The sequence below is a fragment of the Leucopleurus acutus genome, assembly GCF_964270905.1.
Source record: "Leucopleurus acutus genome assembly, chromosome: 19".
Classification (NCBI taxonomy): domain Eukaryota; kingdom Metazoa; phylum Chordata; class Mammalia; order Artiodactyla; family Delphinidae; genus Leucopleurus; species Leucopleurus acutus.
In genome coordinates, this window is record NC_139161.1 from 29,038,706 (window position 1) to 29,061,919 (window position 23,214).

Consider the following 23,214-nt stretch of genomic DNA (forward strand, 5'->3'; position numbering starts at 1 on the left):
GAATTCAAACACTGGTTTAAAAGAAATCAACTTAAAATACCCACAATTTGGGGGCCTTTACAATTCATGCTGAAGAACAGCATGTTAACTACATGCTTGTATAGTCTTACTTCAATATAATTTAACATCCATGATCTCTTCATAAATGAAATGCTTAGATAAACACCTAAAGTGCCCCCTTGGTTAAAATGATGGAGGTAGTAGAAGTGTAGCCCACTTCAGCACTGACTGGTTCTTTAGACAACTGCATGTACCTTATTAACTACTGGAGTGCACGCAGTGTAATGCAGTGTTTTCACACGTCCCAATCTTCATTCCACTTCTGCTCTCATGCCTTCCTATACTGCCTCAGTATCCAATATGAAATGGTTCTTTTGGTTTAAGTTTGAGAGATATTTAAGTAAAACTGCCATTCTACATGTTATTTCCACAGTCCAGTAATTTATTTTAAATTTGAGTAATTTCAAATTCCACAAACAAAACTGAAGAACAGCAATATTTTGTTTGAATTCTTTCTTCTGTACACTCAGTGATCTAAAACACCACAATATCCAACATACACAAACCTCAGGGAAGGGTTAGTAAATACACACAGATTGGAATCATGGTGCTCTTTGTTCCTGAATGGAATGGTCCCACAAAAAAAGCACAGGATACAGCACAACATAAGGGCACCTGTTACATATGAAGTGAGCAAAACCACACTAGCATTTTCTATATGTGTAATGAGGAAACCTGCATAGGTTAGAGGGCCTTTTACGCTCATTTAAAAGTCAGGCAAGTTGTCTGTAATGCATTTTTCAAACAATTTGGAGAGCACTGCAATCCAGTGTAGGATATGCTGATTAGTGTTGTCTTTGTTGGCATTGACAGTCTTGCATGGTCACATACCAATATTTCTGCTTTAGCTTTTCTTTGAATAAAAGAGATTTAAATGCATTTAGACAATACATACTGTAAGCTGTTTACATACACTAAATTTAAGAGATTCAATATTAGAGTTTTTTTTTTTCTTTAAACACTACGGAGTGCAAATCAGGTTCTTCACAACAGATTGAATATTAAGCACTTCTTCAAAGAATGAGGGGGAAGAAAAAAAGCCCAAGTGAATAAAACACTGAAACTATTCCCCTTTGAAAATAAATTCTAAAATGATGTGGAATGTGAAATAAGCTTTTAACATACGTGATCCAAGTTTACAGTTAGAAACAAAAAGTAGTCCTTCATGAAATAAAGGTTACAAGAACATGTGCCTGTTTTCCCCCGTTATAAACTGAGAAGCGGGTAGAGACGATGTTTCGGTACGAAAATAGGCGACTACAGGATCAGCTTTCCGTCTCACATGCTGTACCCAAAGCCAGGCTGTGGCTGCCCATAGGGTGGTGCAGTATAACCATAACCAAAAGGTGCCTGGGGAGGGACTGCAACACTGGGTCCTGCTGTCAGCATCAACTGGGGCTGACCTACAGAAGAAAACAAAAAGGAGCAGGGGTGGGGGGCAAGGAGGTGGGAGAAACTGTTAGCATCGTAGGATGATCACACCCCAGTCTCCCTACTCTAGCAACATAATTCATTCTACTTTGAATGAATTTTGTGGGGGCACTTCTGCCTGTCTCAATTTCACCATGACAGTCACCCTGAGAAGGGTCCTGCCTAAACAGCCAACAAAAACCGTGCAGGGCTGAAGGCCAGAACTGTAACAGTGATTATGTTACTTCATACATCATTTAAAGCAATAAGCACATGCATGCTCGACATGCTTAGGCAAGACATCTAGCAATAAGCCTATCACCACACGGTGTTTGCACATTTTATTTGGTGACAATATAATTAGCACAGGGGAACAATTTTTTAACAGATATATTTTTAACACAACTGAACTTTTATAGTTAGATTTAAATTCCTGATTTGGACATGTCTAAATGGTAACAAAACCAAATGCATTTCTAGCAAAGTATCCAGTACTAAAAAAAAAAAGAAGTCAAAGACAAGGCATATTCAAATATGCATTAGGTGTGAAATACATTAGAGGATACAACCTCTTTCAAATACTAAGTTAACACTCTCATGAAGTTTAAATAGTTATTGACACATACAGGAAACGACCTGTTGAGAACCTGGCTTATTTAGAGGGAGAATACACCTAACACCTCTCCCCACCCCCTGCAAAAGAGGTACTTCTCTTAATCTCCCACTATAACATAAACCTAGGGCGAGATTTCTCCCACAAGTGACCTCATGTCTCTCCTTTTTTGTGAATGACAACCAAAATCATCTTCAGTGAGTGAACTCTTCAGGAACCAGCAGTTTATTAAAAAAACACTTCTAACCTTGATACTGACATCTACCTTGAAATTTCAACCCCATTTTCTTTTTCTTTTTTAACAACATAAGCATTTTATTTTTTCATTAAGCTTCTTAGTTTCTTAGTATCACAATGGAATGATGAGAAAACAAGAACAACAAAGAAAAACCCCATGAGTCTGCAAATCTCTGACAAACAGCAGAGACTTCAAGGCAATTGAGGGGGAGGGAAGGAGAGGCTTGAAAGAAGTGCCAAAGTAGTGCCAACATCATGCCTCTCCTTAGCCGGCTGGGCAGGTGGAATGGTGAGAAGGTGGCACTGTCACAACTGTCCTTGGCTCAATCCCATTTTCAACTGCCTACAAGGACTATGCATTTAAATACCCTGAAGATAAGCCAAATTCAGTAGATGCCCCCCAATTATTACATCCACCCTGTTTCTGTTTCTACTGTTTCCTATATCAAATATGTCAAACATCTTGCTCCCATCTCTAAGAATCTACTTTATGTTCTCCAACTTTATCAAAACTACCCTGTCCTCTAAATTCCCAAAGTCCTTATCTATAGTAAAAAACAGATAATGGCATAAGACATTTGTATACTATCATTTCCTTTAGCAGGTTGAGATACAGCAGCCATAATTTTATACCCTCCTCCCAACACCACCTGCTTAAAGTGCTGTAAACTATACCCTTCAAATTCGTTGCTCAGATCAATCTGTTCACCGTGAGTGAAATGGAAAGGGGAAGTATTTCAGAAAGGCACATGTAGGAAGAAATTAAATTGCCTTAAATATTCACTGAGAGTCTGAAGATCCTATCTCTCTGGAAAGTTCTCAAATGGAAACGCTATCCAGTTCTCTGTCCTAGTCAGAATTTAAAGAGATGTACTATTTCTGTAAAGCACACTTAAGATGACCTTGGCATGTTCTCTCACCTTTTGTACTTCTGAAAATTGAGCTCACCAACACATCTTTCTCAATAATTCATGAATAAGCAATCAGTGACCAGGCATTAGGTAAATTAGGTTATGATCTCAAGTGACTTTTTTTTTTTTTTTTTTTTTTGCGGTACGCGGGCCTCTCACTGTTGTGGTCTCTCCCGTTGCGGAGCACAGGCTCCGGACGCGCAGGCTCAGCGGCCATGGCTCACGGGCCCAGCCGCTCCACGGCATGTGGGATCTTCCCGGACCAGGGCACGAACCCGTGTCCTCTGCATTGGCAGGCGGACTCCCAACCACTGCGCCACCAGGGAAGCCCCAACTGACTGTTTTTTGAGATTACCTTTGCATTTAAGATTATCTTAGTGAGTAAAGCAACAGAAAAAAAAAAAAAAAAAAGATCATCTTAGTGAATAATGTCAATGCCTGCTTTAAGACTGTTTTCAGAAAAAAAAATAGTAGACTTATTCCTTAACTCAGTGAGCTTTTTGCACTTTAGAGCTTACTACATTTCTATTTTGAGATAGAATCCCCACAGAATGAACTGTTTGTCTACTATATTTCTGTGAGGTTAAAGAGAGAAAGAGATTACCATAAACAATAGGTTGAGTCTCTGTAGCTTGTTCTTCTTCTTTTCTCAGTGATTCTGAAGCATCTAATTTATCCACCTGGAGAAAAACAGGTAATGGTAATTAGCACCTCAAAAGTATTATAAACCTAGTTTATGGCAGAAAGTGGAAAAGCCTTAGTATGTTAAATTTTGTCAAAATAAAACAGACTAGAGTAGAAAGAACATTCTCAGCCCCCCTCAAATTCAATGGCAATGTTCATACTTCAGTCAAGGTGATTTTTAGCACTGTCATTATAAACCCTCAGGAAGGAGGGATTTATAAATGCCATAAAAGCTCACGCCAGGCTAAAACTGGGCATGCTAGGATGCAGCCAGCCTGAGGGAGGGAGACAACGAGAAGGAACCACTTTCTCAAATGAAGTTTAAACCGTATCAAAGATAATAATAATGAACTCATGACCTGGCAAGACTTCCCTCCCCAAAGGAAATGGTATTCAAAAAAGTGAAATGAGTCTAGTGACTGGATAAGCACTTGTGCAGAATGAGCTATCTTTTGCCAACTGTGCACAGCTTCTGTCAATACTGATTACGTGCGGACTGAAGTTTAAGATTCAAGTGGCTCCACATTCAATCTTTTTATATAAAGACAGGCTGCATGTGTTGATGCTCTGTTTTCTAAGAAGGAACTAGGAATGCCTGATTTTCCCCCAACTTCTTTGAGGAAGACATTTTTTGCTTTTAATTAAGCCAAAGAAGCAAGTGGCTACTATATGCTAGCCATTCTAAGTAAAACTGGATAGTATCAGACAGAAATAATACTGTAGAGGAGTCCAAATATATTAGTGGAAGAAAAGAGCTGGAATACATAGATCCTTCCACTAACTAGTTGTGTGACCTTGGCAAACCATTGTACTGACCCTCAAATTTCCTTGTCTATATAGTGAGTCAGTTGAATGAGATAATCTACAGAGTTCCTTCTAGGATTAACATGATTTGAATCTGGAATTCTGTGAAGGACTGGGGAGAATGACATTAGGACACTGGGATTAGGGAATCTCCACCATACCACTTCCATTTACCTTTTAAACTGTACTATATTTGTCTCTTAGGCTGTATTTAAAAGTCTTATAGTTGGTCTATCATTATACTTGAAGTAAAACTAAACTTCAAATCTCAATGTTATCTATTATAGTGGCTTTCCTAAGTGCGCTGAGATGGGGAGGCAGAGTGCAGGAAAGAACTTTTTTATGAATGTTCACTGCATGTTCTTCAAAAAAGGCAATAGTGAAAAATCACTCACAAAAAAAGACATGCAGACTTCAGTGAAAAGGCTATTATAGACTGGGTCCCAAAAAGGTTAAAGCAGCGCCTAGTCTCTATTTGAAATTATTTAAAATAGTGTTTCAATCCTCACATAGGCCATTAAGGTTAGGACAGTATTTTATACATATTTTAACTGTTTCTATTAAATACCATAAATGTGGGTCTAATCCATCCTAATTTGTCAGGGAGCAAAATGTGAGAAAAGTAAGCTCAGGTAGACTCTAGACATCTTCAGATAAAATGTGGTTTTTCTACCCTAGGAAGATGGGTTAGTTTGCTTTTGTATACCATTTTTCTATTTTATAACCTAAGTGCTCATGTGTTACAAATTACCCCAATATCAAATTAAAGACTACTATGCAGTATAAGTACCATGAGAAACACCCACTGTTTGGCACCCAAACTTAAAACAAAAATTACTGCAGCTTTATAATTTAAAGCACAGTGTGTGCCATCAAGGGCAGTCAGATGGGGTTTTGTTAACCTAAATAGTTATACAAAACTATAAGTATAGCTAAAGAGGTTATACAAAAAAAATATGGATGCGTGTATGTTAATAACTTCTAAGAAGAAAAATCAAACAACAACAAAAAACCACCACTGCATAATACATTTCCAGACTTTCAAGGAAAGGAATCTAAAGTGAACACGTGTTTAAAAGTTAATGTCTGAGTCAGATGTTGAAGACAGAAGTTCTATTACAGAAGTACATTAAAGACTTAGAAGAGCTAGCAATGTCACAATGCCCAGGCACAGACATAGGCAGGTTGGGCATAGGGACGAAACAAAAAGTAACAACTTTGAAGGAGTAATATCAAGCTAAGCAAAAAAATTTTTGATTTTTCTATTTAATGGGACAGCCTCTGGCACAGCAACATCCAATTATTGTTTCCACTGACCCAATTTAGACTGCTCAAAAAAGAAAAGCAGAGAAGGCTTTTATGAACACAAGCTTTTGTTAAGAGCTGTAACAAAAGTTTCTGATCCTTGGATTAAAAAAGAAAAATTACAGGTAAGTATGTCACTGAGTTCAGTTCCATCTGTACTACTGAAAATTCACTATAATGTAAAAGGCTTTTCCACAAAGACTGCAATATGCTGCAGAGGAAAAGTTAACATGCAGTCAGTTACTTTGGTGTATGTGTGCATGAAAAAAAGGCAAAAGTACTGAAGCAAGAAGTGAGATCTGAAGATGACTGTTGCTATACAGGCTCTCAAGAAACACACACAGCCCACAGCAATGCTTTAAGAGTTTCAAAAGTAGTATGATGTAATTGCAATGACTGTTGTACATGCTTGATTTAAAACAATGCATAACACTGCAGTTCAATTACCTATTTTTCACACACACGCTTTCTAACTGCCTTGCTTACTAGCTGCTGAAGGGCCTCACACACGATGCATTTTACTCAGGTTTGCCCTAAGTTCCAATGGTGACTCCAGTTTGGTTCAACATAATTCCAAGGCACTGTCCCCCCTCCAAATTCTTTTAAATTGTTTCAACTGTCCTTTACCTTCCCACCCTTTTCTCACCACAATTTGATACCAGAGGTAAGTTTGTTTCATTTATACTGGGATGGAGACAAGCCAATGAAGGAAGCAGTGACCAAAAGGTACCTAAATTTGACCTTGGACAAGCCAACGGATGGATAAGAGCAAATTTGTAGCTTCAGAGATGTACCTTATTACAGAAAGTATAAGTTAATATTGTTTCATTATATACAGAAATAATCCATGTTGCTTAGCAACAATTACAGCAAGCTACTCTAATGATTTTAAAAGTTTTGATTCCTCTTGAAAATGGACTAGCACCATAAGAACTGGACACCTGGAGAAACATGAGGAAAGTCTCTTCGGAAGCAGCTAGTATCTCTCGTATCTACTTTCAGCAAAAAATTAGTAAGAATCAAGAGATCAGAAACTGGATCACAGTCCTTCAATACCAAAAAAAACCCCAAAAAGCCTTTTAGGGCATGTATATACATATATAAATTCAGCAACTGTCAGGCACGCTTACAAAATAAAACCAGAGGCTGTTTAATTTTACTTAGAGTATTGAGAAAATCCTATTATGGTCCAGATACCCTGACAGGGAAGAGAAATTTCCTGAAACTTTGGAATTAATATGGAAACTCAACATGCTCAGTTTTTAATAATATATTTAAGAGAGACTGTGAACCAACTACTGATTAGCCTCCTGCCCTTCCTAAAGCCTATTAGCCGATTAGTAGCAAACATCTACTAATGTCCTAGAGCTCTATTATAGTTATGTTTCAAGGGACTTGCAGAGGCTTTAGTGAAAATTTATCGGGGGAAAAAGCAGCAGCAGCAGTGTAGAAAAGGAAGGAAAAAAAATCATGCAAATTCCTTAGACTTAGTCCTCCAGACTTAAAGATGGAAAAGAATCAACTTTCACCTTTTCCTTTATTGCATCAACCTGCAAAGGAATTCAGAAGGTGCAGCTTAGAAAAAAATCAAATTCCATATTGAGCATAAAAAGGTAGAATCAGCAACAAAGGTTTAGGGGAGAAACATCTAACCACTAGAAAAGGTATGAGAAAAGTGAAAATACGGGCATACTGGAAGCCAAACTTAGAATTTTTTTTTTTTTTAACTTCAGAGCTTATCGCAGAAGAGTTTATGCTAGAGTCAGTGTGAAAGAAAGCAGCTTAATCACTAGTAAAATTTACAGCACTTCGGTTAACAGCAGCTTAGAGCCAGGTCTCACAAGTTGGCATTATGCATAAGAAAAGAAGCTATTCTCATCTATGGCTAAGACACAAGGCGAATGTTTTTCCTCTTACACTGGACTTTAAGCAGTTTATACACAGAAAATGTTAATTCTTAAAAAATTATAACTAACACGTGATATCTAATTAGATGGCAGCCCAAGGAAATATTCAGTTATACTGGGGGTTGTTAGTAGTGCTCTTCCCCCTACTTTAACTCAGGCATTTTGAAGAGATCAGATATGAAACTCTGATTTTAATAAGCATGTTTTGCTTTGACAAAATGGATTCTTTAGGACCATTTAAATATGTTCTATAGTATGAAAGCTAGTAACTGTTGAGGACAGGGGTAAGTAAAAAACATCTTAACATCAAAAATGGACATTAAGATGAATAAGTGAATTTTATAAAATGATTATACCCCCAGCTTGTTTAATGCAATTTTACGAAATGTGTCATTAATTGTTAACCTCCTACAATATTTTTAAATAAGGGGTTAAACTATCAAAATATTGAGAAGATTAACAGGTTATTAAGAATATAGGTGTAGCTTCCCTAGGGGAAACAGACATACATATTAAAGTCAAGAACCGACCAAACAGAAGGGAATCTACACTACTAAGTTATGGTCATCTGAGTTACAAGAATTGATTTGAGGAAGACATTATTTTGACAAAAAGGTTTCTATCAAACATTAAAAAAAAAACAAAAACAAAAAAACCCATACAACATGGACATAATACTATTCGCCCCTCAGAAATACATTCTGAGGTATTCTGAGGGTAAACATTCTGACAAGTTATGTTTGAGTTCCCTTTCCATTCAATGTCATTTGTGAGATATTAAAAATTACTGGAGGATAGGAATATTTTATGATCAACTAAATTACTTCTACTAGAGAAAAAAACATTTGAAAACAAAGTCTGTACATGGAATTTTACATATCCTCAAAGATAATTAGTTCTCAGAGGTGCCATTACCTTTGTCAGGTATTCCTTCATGACCTGGATGAAATAGGGCATGGCAAAATCCATGATATTGTGCCTCCAGGCAGTTTCCAGGACAACATCTGGCCTTAAAAGATCATAACAAGTAAAGAGACAAGCTCCAAAGCACTCTCTTTTTTCTTCCTGCAAAAACCACTGTAGGAGTTCTTCAGCCAACTCAGTATCTTTAGATTCAGAGGCATACTGCATTGCATCCTATTTAAAGGAAAGGATGAAGGTCAAACATTAAATTCAAATACACTGAACTGGTAAACTAAGTAATACAATGGGGAAAAAACCTCCCAGTTATATCGTTTAAATTAAGGATTTCCTGAAAGAAAAGGAAAGGACAGGGTAAAGCTTTTTTTTTTTTTTAAAACAAAGAGACGTTTGACATAAACATAAGACAGCCTCCAGAATCAAGAAATCGACTTAATTATCATCTCCTCAAGCAGGAGCTTAAAGGCAGTTCTCATACTTGCAAAAACTAACACTTTTATAGACCATAACCACTTATAATATACCATTCCAGGGTTAACACAGATCATCTAGTATTTGGCTTAAGAGCCCCACCCCCACCAACTTTATTCACCTTGTACAGGCTATCTTTCTTGCACAGCTCCACACTCTGTTTCCAGCGATTGTTGCCTTTGAAGAGATAAGCAGCAATTCTTCTGAACTCAATGAGTTCATGTTTTTCCAAACGCTGAGCAAGCGAGATATTGTCAAAGTTGTCATAAGCATCTATCGATGTTCGCAGAGCCTTAAAAAATAAAACAAAGCCATTCAAATGCCAAACCAGTACTTCATTTTAGTTTAAATTTTATGTCCCATCGTTCTTGATCAATGAAGCATTACTGGATATGACTGACTGTATGTAATATGATCAATACCTTACATGACATATATGTATAATATGACTTGATCAATGAGCCATTATTGTAATACGACAGCCGAGATTCAAGAATCAAACCGCAAAGTTGTAATATGAACAAGTATCAACATTCCTCAATCTAACTGTTTAACAATAAAGTCCTTCAAGGCACTATAAAATTTCTAAAGGTACCATGTTTTTCTCCAAAGTTTTCAGTATCAAGGACTAACGCGAATGGTTATGAAATTGGAAGGATTTGTAATCTGGAGGGTAAGGTTTTATGCTCTAGGTAAACTCCTGATACAACTCAACATGATATTCAGTCATAGAGATCAGCATGGGATCTGAGACTGAAAAAAAACCATGTTGACAGTACGAGAAAGACAAAGGCAACTAGCTTAACTTTAATTCTGTTTTTGCAAAATCCTTCACAAGGGAAAGTTTACTAAGAGACAGGTACTAATATGCTCTTGGGCAAGAAAAAGAGTGACTAAAAGAGTTAATACTGTGTGTGTAAGTTTTATGGACTAGTTTAAGAGCTCAAAAACTTTTTCAACTCAGTCTACAGTCTAGATGTTTAGGTATTTTTCTAAAGCATTAACTTGGACAAGATCTAAGCAGAATTCTGCAAACTTGGCATTTAATTAGGAGACATCAGATTTACCAATCCTGAAAACTTCACTAAATTTAGATCTGTGGCACTCAAGTACCTACTATTTACAGTCCTAAGGGATGATGGGCTTTTTGTTTTTACTGCAGAACATACCAACTTTACAACTCAATGATAACCTGAGTTTTGAGAATACATGAAAGAACCAAAAAGTTTTACCTGATAATCTTCTTCTGTAATAAAGAGGTTGTTCAGTGATTCATTCACAGATTTGTTGTTGTGGTTCTGGACTGAACGCAAATATGGTTTCACCAGTGGTAGCTGTTTAACCTTTAAAATAAGAGTTTGTTACAAATGTCGTACATTGCTAAAGTTCCATGGACAAAAGTTATCCAAGAATGTCTTAGCTCCTTGCTATGAAGTTTTGAGGTTTTAAAAATTATTACCTTGCTGAAATAATTGACTGCACGAGTATGATCCAACCGTGGAGACAGCACCATCAGCAAATCATTTAACAACAGTGGCTTGAATTCTAAGTAGAATTGTATTGCTCTGTAGTATAGTTCCACATTGGCAACCTAAAACAGCAAAAATCCATACATGAGGTAGAGTTACTTCCTAATGAGCTTTCTCTTTCTGAAGACTTTCTCTTCTGAAGAAGGTACACACCTTGGTAATGATATCTTTGAACTGCCCTTCTTTCCACGCATCAGTCGGATGATTCATCATGGTAATTATGGCATTATCATATTCTTCGTACTTGTCATACAAAAACACCAATTCTGCCCAAAGATGAGCTTGTTCTGCAGCTCTTAGCACCTGCATAAGAAAGATTTAATTGCTTTAGATAGATAGGGGTCTCTAATTCTAATTAACAGCAAAAAACACCTTTCTTTTAATTAAAATTAAAGTATTCATTTTAGCTACAGAGTTGCCTTAAAATTAAAGGTTGGTTACCTTAGGAATGTTCACTCTGGACCAGAACAGCTCCAGGTGCTCCCGCATTTTCTGTGGCTTAAACTTAGAATACAGAATAGCTAATTCGGTGAACATCCCCATATGAGCTCGCTCAAGTCCCAGTGCTGCTTCCAACATGGTTATCAGCTCTTCAAAATATCCACGATCCTAAATAAGAGAAAAATGCAATTAAAGACAAGAATATCTGTGGCAAAAGATCTCAGTTAATACAAAAGACTCAGTTAATTACCTGATAGTAGTTGATAAGTTCCTCCAATTCATCTGCATGTACTACAATATGAAGCCCACACATTTGAGCGAGACGGAACTCTTTCCCATCTACACAGGCAAAGCAGACCTACAATTTAAAGAATTGCAATTATGTGAACTCAAGTGTAAACATGGCTGGTTAATTCAATTAATCAGTTTAAAGAACATTCCTAAATAGCATCTTAATTCTTCACTCAAACTGTTGTTTAGATTACCTCTTTCCATGTTCGAGTACTGTTAGCTTTCCTAGCTCCATCAACAGCTGCCTGATATTCACCCAGGTGAACCAGAGTAGATGCCAAGCGTCCAAAATTGGAAACATTATTGTACAACAACTTAGCAGCATCATACATTTTTTCATCATAACAGCGGTCACCAACCTGAAAAAAAAACAAAAACCATTTTCAGTAAGCCTAAACTTAATCTTCTTTCCAAAGTTACAACTCAATTTAATACTAAGAAACAATATTTTTCCTTAGAAACTTTCAGTTGCCACTTGTTGATCCTACTAAGCTAATGAAGTTGCTCAACTATTTTTACACTCCTAAAAAAAAAAAAACGGAACAGGAAACCCACTTGCTGGATATGAGCGTTATTTGGCCCATTGATGAACTCTTCTAACTCTGCAAGGCGGTTTGTTTTAGCCAGTGCAAATATCAATTCTGTCTCCACATAGGATTCACGAGCCTTCTTACGGGCCATCTGCAAGTACTTCACCAGTTCTTCCCAGTTTCCTAGGTATAGAAAAACAAATAAGTAAACCCAAACACTAACATAGCAACATTTATCTTTTCACTGAAGCAAATGAGAATTGCTATTAATTTCCCCTTCAAAGAGACAGTATAGAGAATAACAAATATAAACAGTGAAAGGCATCAAAATAGTGAAACTTCTATTATGCCTCTGTATTATTACTGACCAAATGAATAGCTGAATCCCCTTTTTCCTTAAAGTTATTGGATTAGAGATAGGTGAGAATTTTGAGACTTCAAAACAGAAAATTAAACTTCCCCATGGAACTTTTAAATTCACAAAACAGACTCTCTTTATCTGAACTAAGACGGAGGGCAAACAGCCATGCAGTCTCTAACTCCTACTTAATACAGAAGAGACATATAACTTAATGCTTAGCTTAGGTACATTTTCTGAGGTGGCAAACACATAAAAGTGAGAAGTCATACCACTAGTATTGGCAGCCTGAACAACTTCCATGTAGGATGAAGGATCATCTGCTTTGATGTAAGAATCAATGGCTTCTTTCACCATTCCTTTCTGTAGCTGGGCTTTTGCGAGCTGACTCCAGACTGCAGGTTCATTGCAGCGTTCAGCAAATTCATATGCCCGATCTAAGTTTCCAATATGTTCGATCAAGACCTAGGCAACCAATTTTTAATCAGAGTTACAGTACAATGAATCTTACCACACAGCAATTACATTTAAATGGTTAGGATTTTATTGCTCTTCTATTGCCACAGCAGTAAATTATGCCCATTCTCACAGGACAATACATACATTGAATCAAGACAAGGTACTACATTTAGTAAATCAACTCAGGTAATCTGTAGATTTACCTGCACTGCTGAAGTATTGACGTCAAATTTCCGAAAAATGGCAAATGCTTCTTCAAACAGCTCATTGCTGATGGCGATATTGGCAATATCTGGGGCATCATAATTATCCAGGCGGTTAATATATTCCATAACACGGGTACGGTCAGCCTTGATTGCAGTGAGGATGAGGAGGTTTTGCAGATTCCTTTAAGAAAGAAAGATTTGAATGCAATGTTTGAAAAGCTCATTAGTCATAAAGAAAAAACACTGCAGCTAAAGAGTATTTCGCCTCAGGAGGTAGGGTGACAAGAGGGTATTAGAAAAGTGAGAATTTAGACAACATTCTCTAATCTTTGTCTCTGTTCCTTCTCCAAACTGACAGGCTATAATTAAAGACTAACTATAAAGAGCCAATAGATCCCTCTTCACAGGATACCTGTGTTCACTGAATACAGAGTTATCAAGGACAATTTTCTCCAGCAGTTCAATGAGTTCATTAGGAAGGTCTGCAGTCATAAAAGCCTTGACAGTTACTGACACTTCTTCAGGGTCCTGAGTCTCAGACAAGGCTGTCTGTACAACCTGCAGAGGATATACAGTGAATAAGTACTGAGAGTCAAGGTGGTTTTGATGATATTATCTAATAAGAATAAGCTGGCCTCAGTAGAAAATGAAATAGGCAGAGAAGGAGGAACGAAATAAAACACCTTTAAATTTACCACCCAAAGGTCTTTTTACATAAATCCACATACACCTGTAACATGTATACTTTCGTTCTCTTGAAAAAAAATCACCCTAATTACATAATTTCTAGCTTTTCCCTGATTAAAATGTTATCCATAATAACCACTCCTCATTATCACTTTCATGATTACACACAATTCAACCATACAGATGTGGCATTATATACTCAGTAATTCCTCTATTTCTGGCTATTTGCATAGTTCCCAGATGCACCAATGAACATTTTTTCTAGGAAGCTTTGTATTAACTTGGGAATTTTCCTTAGAAATGCTTCCTAAGAACGAAAAATTAATATTCTTTAATTTATTCCCTTCTATATTTATACTTCTACCAACAATTTAAGAACCATTATTAACAACCTTCAATTTTTAAGGTTTTAATAAATGTTTTCAATTTTTATATAGATATAAACCCGCATCTCCTTTGCAGGTCTATGCTTACTCTATTGAGATTTATTTAACATTTACCCACTAGGTCATTTGTATTTTCTCACCAATTCTTATCCTTTGCTGATTTACCACTGTCTTGAACGTTTCTAATCAACTGAGTCACTTCTCAGGTATTAGTAAATAGCAATTCTTATTCATTTTATTAAATGTTTAATTTACTGTTATCCTTTTAACTATGATGAATTGAGGAAGTCTTATATAATTAAATTCTTTCTTTCGGGATGTATTTTCTTCGAGAAGATACATTTCACTTTTGTTAACATTTATGATATATATATATTTTAGTACAATTTTTATTTTCTTCTACTTTTTACTGCCATCTCTCATAGTTAAATATGATCCATTTGAGTATATTTGGTATATGATGAGGCAAAAGGTGTTATTCATAGTTAAAAAGATGAGCCTTAAACACATTTGCCAATTTTACCTGATCAATGAGAGGTCTCCTGTAAGGATTGCTTTCCAGCAGCACACTACCCCACAGTTCTGGATCCTTTCGCCGTACCAGATAGCGGGAAAGACTTTTGAAGAGGGAATTCTCATTGCAAACCTAAATGATATTAAAGATTAATTTCATGGTAAGAGATAAAACCTTTTTATAGACTGACTTTACTTTTAAAAGGTTATTTCCTATCATTATACCTAGTTTATTTTTTTATAGCAAAAAAAAAATCCATTACTTTTACATGTATCTTTAATAGGTCACAACCATATTTTTCTTATTAAAATTCAATCAACAGAAAAAACATACTTATTAATTTTTGGAGGCTTTTAAAAAGCACCCTGATGTGGGATCTATATTTGGACTTCATATTCTACTCTACTGGACTATCTATTCATGCACCAGGATGCCAAGTTTTAATTATAGAGGCTCTGTAATGTGCTTTAATAACTGGTAGGGCTAGTGCACCTTCATAGGTTTCTTTTCAGTGTTTTACTAACTATTCTTGTGTGTTTATTTTCCCATGTGTATATGCATACATATATTCATATATTAATGTGTATGTACATAGATGCATTATATCCTAGCTCTGACCACTGGAAGACCCTAGAAGGAAATATACCTAGAGCCTAGATCTGGGTTTCTAATGGTACTCCCCACTAAAAGGGATCAAAGTTCCCCAGAAAAATGAATGATCCAGGGCTGGGGAGGGTATAAAATGAGCATGGTATAACTTGTTGGGCCAGGAAACAAAAAAGTGCTCCAAGAGCAATGAGACCACGACACAAAGCCATGAGAGGCAGGTTGATGGGATTTTTATCAGTCAAAACTGGAGTAATTTGAAAATCAGAACAATGGATTATAACCCACAGAACTCATGAGTGCATGAATATATGCATGCTGACTGATAAATGTGGAGAAAGGGATAAAGTTGGAAAATCGTTATTTTGCAACCAACACATTAAGACTGGTTGAATAAGAATAGATTCAAAACTGGGGGGCAGGGGAGCCATACATACACACACACGCACGCACACACACACAGTAGGAGTCTCGCATTATCTTAAACGTCTCTTCACAAACTACTTAATATCTGCAAGGGGAAATATATCTGCAAGGGGAAATCTATTTATACAATAGGAGAAATTGACAACTTGATAAAAAGTGACCCCCAAAATGAAGGACAAAAGGACATTAGGTGCTTCTGCATGTTATAGCATGAGAAAAACAAAACATCACTTAAGTAATAAATTTTGGATGGAAACGTACAATCTAAATCTAATCAGGAGGAACGATAAGAGAAACTCAAAGCGAAGAACATTCTATTCTTTTAAAAAAGACTTTTCATTTATAAGAAATATACAGAATAGGTAAATCCACAGAGACGGAAGGCAGTTTGGAGGTTGTCAGGGGCTGGAAGGAGGCAGGAATGTGGAGCAACTGCTTAATGAGTACTGGATTTCCTCATGTGGCGATGAAAACTTGGAACTAGAGAGAGGTGTGGTGATTACAAACATTGTAAATGTACTAACTGCCACTGAATTGTTCCCTTTCAAATGGTTAATGTAATGTGAATTTTACCTCAATAAAAAGTTACACATAGAGAAAAAGACTATTTTTACAGTTATGTCTGTCAATAAAAGACAAAGAAAGTGTAAAGAATTGTTTTGGATTAAAAGAGACAAGATAGATATGACAAGTACATGCAATATGTAATCCTAGACTGGAGGGAAAAATTTTCTTTTAAAGGACATTACTGGGTCAATTGACAAAACTGGAATAAAACAGACTGTAAAAAGTATTCTACTTGTGTCAGACTGACTGAGGTTGCCATCTACAATGTGGTTATGAAAGAGAATATCCTTATTCTTAATAAATACACAATGAAGAGGTATAAGGCCATGAGGTATGCAATTTATTCTCATATGGTTAAAAATTTAGATGTGTCTATACATACATACACATATATATAAACATATACATATATGTGTGTGTGTACATATGAGTGTATGAGAACATAAGTGATAAAACTAGCGGGGTTAAATGTTAATGGGTGAATATAAGCTCAATCAACTACTTGAGCCAGTTTAAGTTCATAATTATCAGCAAAGTTTTTTAAAAGAGCATGTATCTTCCAAAGATGCTCCATATTACCTAAAACGACTCTGAAACTCTCAAAATTCACTAATCCAACATTATATATCAGGTTTTTAAAAAATGCAGTCTTGGGACTTCCCCGGTGGCACAGTGGTTAAGAGTCCACCTGCCAATGCAGGAGACGTGGGCTCGATCGGGGAAGATCCCACATGCTGCGGAGCAACTAAGCCTGTGCGCCACAACTACTGAGCCTGTGCTCTAGAGCCCGTGAGCCCCAACTACTGAGCCCGCGTGCCACAACTACTGAAGCCTGTGCGCCTAGAGGCCGTGCTCCGCAACAAGAGAAGCCACCACAATGAGAAGCCCGCGCACCGCAACGAAGAGCAGCACCGCTCACCACAATTAGAGAAACCCCACACACAGCAACAAAGACCCAACACAGCCAAAAATAAATAAATAAATTTACTTTGAAAAAAAAAAAATGCAGTCTTCTCTGTACACGTTCAGCTAGCAGTACTCACATTAATAAGTTCCAGATCACACTGGCCACGTTCATAAGCAACACAGGCTAGATGTGGATCTCTCTTCTCACAATACTTTCCAACAACACGACTGTCATAATAAGGATTTTCCCGAAGAAATCGCTCTGGGTTGTTATTACTGTCTATGTAGATTTTGGCTAAAGCATTGTGAGTAGCAGGCTCTTCACAGCCCTCATGAATTCTAGCCTCCAGCCAAGGCAGAAGCAGTTTCAATCTAGTAAAAAAAAAAAAAAAAAAAAGGAAAAGAAACACACAAAAAAACCCCACATATACACATATTATATTATAAATAGCACATTCTTGACACACTATGTAAGTACCTTATGGTCTATAATGTACTTTCCCATACACTATTTTGAATTCTCAACACGCCTACTACAAATTGCGAAACTAAGACTTGGAGATGGTTAAATGATTTGCCCAAGATTACACAGAAGGTATATATAAGACTGTCTTTCATACTCTCCCAGATCTATCTGCTACATTATCTAGACAGGATATAGAAAAAAGAAGATTATAGGTTCATAGATTGTTCTTAAAACTGGACAAAATGGCTGGACTTTGGATAAGTTTTGTTTAGGAGTAGGATAGAGATGTGGTATGAAAAAATAGGCCTGATTATCTGAAGTTCCTTTTAATTTTCACACAAGTAACATACAACATTACCTAAAGCCAAAAGAAATAGTACCCTAAATATATACTGGGAACAAAATCTGGTAGCTTTAGAAGCTCTAGCTTTAATACCTCTAGCAGTCATACAATCACTCCACCAAGGGCCATGGTTTTGCTAAGTTATAGCTTATATTTCAATGGTCCAGATGACCAACACTCTTTTACCATGGTTTAAATAACAAAATTGTTACAACCTATAATCACTTTAGTCTCAAACTTTAAAAATTTCTCAAACATTTTCTGAATGTTTGAAACATTCAGATATAAACTCTATGAATACCATTAGCAGAACACCTGTACCACCTCAGGTTAAAATTAAACCCCATTCTTGATAATCTTTTCATAGCTACAGTAACCTCCTACTATTATACCAACCTCCTACTATTGTACCAACCCACTAACCTCATTTACTACATCAGCACTTTCTGAACACAAAATGTCCCGGCTAAAAAAAGACTTCACGGTATAAGTATTAGAAGCACTCACACTATGTTCTCCTCTACTGGAAATTCATAATTCATATTATCATATCAAGGTTCAATTTAAAAATGAGTTTAACCCAGAGTTACACAGGGAACTCTTTTCTTTTGTCATGCTTGAGAAGAATTTATCAGAGAAGAATTAGTTATTAAATATGGTGGTATCATACCTAAACAAAAGGAGGCTTTTTACATAGTTTACATTAAAAACATATAGCTACATGGTTTGACTCTGTGTATAAATATGCAAAGAAGGTGATCAACTAGATTAACAGATATTCTATACGACAGCTGTAATAGTTCAGAAAACAGTTTTTTTTTTTTGTTTTCCAGAAATAGAGCAAGCTACAGCTAGCTTATCACTTCTAAATTAGGTATCTCCAGGGAATTAAGGTCCATGAGTTACTGAGTAGCTTTTAGGCAACTGACAGGTCATACTTCTATTCATTACCAAGCTAAAAGAGACTAATAATTTATCTTTAGTTATGAAGATTAAAACAGTACTACACCTGTTTCTTTTTTCAACCTCAGCAACAAGCTCATCAGTAGAGAATTGACCTCTTACAACAAGAATCAAGTTTTTAATGACATCTTCAGAGCAATCAACATCAAGTAATCCTCCAATAACCACAGGAAGTCGACTTGGATTCACCTATGGTTTAAAAAAAAAAAAGAAGAAGAATGTCATTACGTTACTAATAAGCAAAACCAAAAGGAGTTTTAAAAAATAAAACTCATTTCCCTCTTCAAGCTCAGTTTTAAAATTCAGTAATAAACTGAGTCTAAATTTACAACTAGACAAAGAAGTTTAGCAGGAAGTCTGCCTTGGTTAATTAATTACTTCAGCATTGCTCCAAAGGACAAATAAGTCCAAAGAAGCTAAAGTCACAGAATGACTGTGAAAACAAAAGGCCTCCATCATAGCAAAACTGCCTTTCTATTTCTGGAGTTAGAAGGTGAAGTTTCTAATATCTTTATTTAAGATGGTTTTAATACTATGCTTTGCAGCCTATGGCCTCCATACGGATACCACAAAGGCTATCAAATAAGTAGGGTGTAGGCCACTCAATTTTTTCAACTACAGCAGTTCTGTTTTGTTTTACCTACTTGGAATGCACGTAAAATTTTAATCAAAGAAAGGATTCTGCTGGAAAAAAAAAAAGTTGAAAGCCATTGTAGCAGACCACTCTTACTGGACACAGAGTTTCAAAAGGATGAAGATATCCAGTGTGAGCAGTAAAATCTACAAGATTATATTTTAAAGTTATCTAAGTATTACTTACCTTCTGTACATATATCTCTATATACTTTTGAAGATTATTTCTATATAAATAGAGCACCAAATCATGGACAAAGTCAAATCGATCACACACAATGATAAGTGGTAACTGATCTGTTAGCTTTGCTTCCTGGAAAAAAAAAAGAAACCTTAATTTTCTTCTTCTGTGAGTTTATCAGTGTAAAATATGAGAATCTGTTCTACACTTGTGGGAGAGGCTCACATAAACTTGGCTACTCTTAAAAGTGCCCAACCCAGTTTCCATAAATTTTTATGAAGTAATACCTAGAGTCACAGCAAAATACCAGGTCCTTTCCACATACAATCCTTTACAAAAAAAGTAACAAGACTTGTGAGCCATCAGTGGCGCTCAGGATATAAAATCATCATACTGGGACTACTTTCATTAATAGTAGCAACTGAATTTGTAGTTGATTTAAGAGGTATAGTCACACTGTCAAAATTAGGCATATTGGCTCACTTTTGTTTCAAACTGATGACTTGTTTTTTACCCCTCCCCATTCCAATCTATATGGCCATCTTCTAACTTATAATGAAGCCTAAAAGGAGCAGCATGATAGTGATGGCCATGAATTTAAATATACCACATGTTGCTATTAAAAAAAAAAAAAGATTTAAAAGATAAAAAGCATTTAAAGCATCTTTAAATTGCCAACTGCTTTTACCGTTACAAATACCAAGCTATAATCCTACTTACAGATTGACATAGATGTTATAGACAGGTAGGTAATACCTGTACTGGGCATTTACCTGATACATGTCCTGTTACATTCCACAGACATTAGGTACAGCACAAAAAACAACAGTTTCCATCAGGAATTCATTTATATACAGTGAAACATTCCTCAGTAAATGATTCCTCTACGGATTGTCTACTGAAGAAGAACTAAGCAGGACAGGACTTTCCTCAATGACAGCCACAAAAAACGTTATTTGCAAGGTTAGAATAAATCCTAAGTCTAGCACTTATAAGTCACCCAATTATAAACAATTATAATTAATCTATGAAGTGTTCAGAGAACACTAAACTAAATCTGGAGTCATAAGAAATCCTGAATTAAACAAACAAACAAACAAAAAAATGGCTGTAAATCTGAAGTGGAAGTCCAGCTGCAGATTTTTCCCATCAAGGAAAGTCTAAAGCAAGTATTATTTAGCACCATGGAAACTCTGTACTAAGAGCTGCTATAATCATTTCTAAAGAGAATGTTTGATCTACCTATGCAAAAGATTTTAGCAGGCCAAGTTTTTCCTACTAAACACACATCAACACACTAATCTTCTTTATCTTGTTTAATATACATATAAAATATTACCTTCTGCATTTTACCACTTAGGGAGAAAACATACTTGGCAAGTAATCTAAGATTACTTAGGTATTCTAGTCTCATGCGTGGGTGGTTTAAGATTTCTGCTGCAAAAGACAACTATTTGTATTCACAAAGAAAATTTAAATTTGAAAAAAGCAGACAAAACTGGGATACTTTCTTGATTACCTAAATTTGCATATGATTTCATATATGAAAATAATGCTATTAATATTTAAAATTTTTATTTAAAGGTTACCCTTTAGGTATTATGATTAGAAATTTTAGGATCAAAATTGCAATTATATAAACATATTCAGGTTTTCTTAAACATAAAGTTTGGAGATATAGCAGGGAACAAAGTAAGCATTCCCCAAAGAGACTTACATTCTAGAGGGAAGAGACAATGCTAAGTGTTATAAAGAAAAAGAGAACAAGACAAGGGGGAAGTGAGGATGGAACTGGAATAGATTTTATTTTAGACAGGGTAATCTGAGACATCCTTTCTCGTGACATTTGACTGGAAATCTGAAAGAAGGTAAGGGAGCAGGTCATGAAGGTCTGAGAGGTAAGTGGGAAAGGGCACAAGCAAAGGCCCTGGGGCAGCAGAGGGTTTGGGGAGTTCCAGGAATAGCAAGCAGGCCAGTGAGGTTGAAACAAAACCTGGAAAATAAGATCAAAGGTAGCAAGAGGCATGGGTCTAAAGAACAGTTTTACATTTTCTATGCAAGGCTACAGTTCCACAAGGTTAGGGCACGAGCCAAATAATGCTACTGACACTATTTCATCCTGCTTACAGGTTACTTTAAAGGAGAATTCATATTCTATCAACCTCTGTATTCCTGGTGGCTAGCATGTAATTGGCACTTGTCTAATGTTCAAGATTAGATTCAGAGAAGTATTTTTCCTATTATCACAGTTTGCATACAACACCAGTTATAATACAGCTAGTAACTCCAAAATGAAGTTTAATAACAGTGATGATGAAATGTAGCAACCTGCTACAAACTACAGATCAATAAGGAAAGTGAGTAAATGGTTTAGTATGTTCATTCTCATTACTGGGGTGAAAGGCTGAATATCCAATAGTAGCATATTAGCACTGAGCTCCCATCTCAGATTATTTAATGATAACAGACTAGGTTTTTCCCTCTAACTCAGGCTGGTATTAAAATTCCTTCAAGGAGTCAGGAATAACTTAAAACCAAAAAGAAACAAAACTTGCCTGCTAGAAAGGCTGACAATACCTTATTTCCAAGGCCCACCAACACAGCTTATTAACCACGGTTATCACTTGAACACCTATGGCATACAAGGTACTTGATAAACACAGCTTGTGGTTGAAGAAACCAAGGCTGAGGCACCTTAGTTAACTGGCCTGAGGTTAACAGCTTTATAGAAAGAAAATGAATTTGAACCATGTCTGACTTTTCAAAAGCCCATAATTCACATCCACTCTCCTCTATTAGACTTGTATCCAATTCACAAGTATGGAGGGGGATTCCTCATCTAATTAGATCTCATGGAATAAGCAATGTAAGACGGCCACATCCTAGTTTCCTGAGGGTTTTTTATGAAGCTCAAGGTCATCATAATTAGGTGAAAATAGTTAACTTAGTCCTGCTTTACATATATATGACAACTCAAATATTACAACCCAATGCTCAAGAAATTACAATTGAAGCATAAAAGCTGAGAGCTTAATGAAAACAAATCAGTGTGGATCTGGTAGTATTTTTAAAAAAAGGAAACAGTACTGTTACTCAAAGGAGGAACTGGACTGGTGTTATGGGTACACTAGTCAAGCATAGAGTATCAAATCTTTCTCATTTGGACCTTTTTTTTCTGACACCAGGAAGTCATGGGTTCAAACATATACTAGCCAGGCTCCTCAGAATATTCATGATGGCCAAGACATTATAAAGCTATACTTCTGGGGAATGTTTATCTTTTAATATAAAACATAGGGCAACTTCAGCACTTTAACTACATCATTACACTAAAACACCTAAGGGTTTAGCTATTTAATCTAGGTATTAAGTTCTTCAGAAGAAGAATCAGCTAAAACA

General features: G+C 36.2%; 1 protein-coding gene across 1 annotated transcript in view; it reads right to left on the bottom strand.

Annotated features, from left to right (window-relative positions):
- Positions 1–404: 404 nt before the first annotated feature.
- The window catches only part of CLTC (clathrin heavy chain), a 60,644-nt gene continuing 37,834 nt past the window's right edge, over positions 405–23,214 (bottom strand). Inside the window, exons 15-32 of the mRNA XM_082861133.1 lie at positions 19,822–19,947; positions 19,048–19,190; positions 17,367–17,601; positions 14,734–14,856; positions 13,550–13,695; positions 13,135–13,318; positions 12,745–12,937; positions 12,140–12,297; positions 11,779–11,943; positions 11,544–11,651; positions 11,294–11,461; positions 11,006–11,155; positions 10,783–10,914; positions 10,556–10,666; positions 9,445–9,615; positions 8,847–9,068; positions 3,836–3,911; positions 405–1,463 (exon numbers count right to left, since the gene is read on the bottom strand). Coding sequence (XP_082717259.1) covers positions 1,339–1,463; positions 3,836–3,911; positions 8,847–9,068; positions 9,445–9,615; positions 10,556–10,666; positions 10,783–10,914; positions 11,006–11,155; positions 11,294–11,461; positions 11,544–11,651; positions 11,779–11,943; positions 12,140–12,297; positions 12,745–12,937; positions 13,135–13,318; positions 13,550–13,695; positions 14,734–14,856; positions 17,367–17,601; positions 19,048–19,190; positions 19,822–19,947 — 2,736 coding nt within the window. The 3' untranslated portion in view covers positions 405–1,338. The remainder of the gene's footprint in view (positions 1,464–3,835; positions 3,912–8,846; positions 9,069–9,444; positions 9,616–10,555; positions 10,667–10,782; positions 10,915–11,005; positions 11,156–11,293; positions 11,462–11,543; positions 11,652–11,778; positions 11,944–12,139; positions 12,298–12,744; positions 12,938–13,134; positions 13,319–13,549; positions 13,696–14,733; positions 14,857–17,366; positions 17,602–19,047; positions 19,191–19,821; positions 19,948–23,214) is intronic.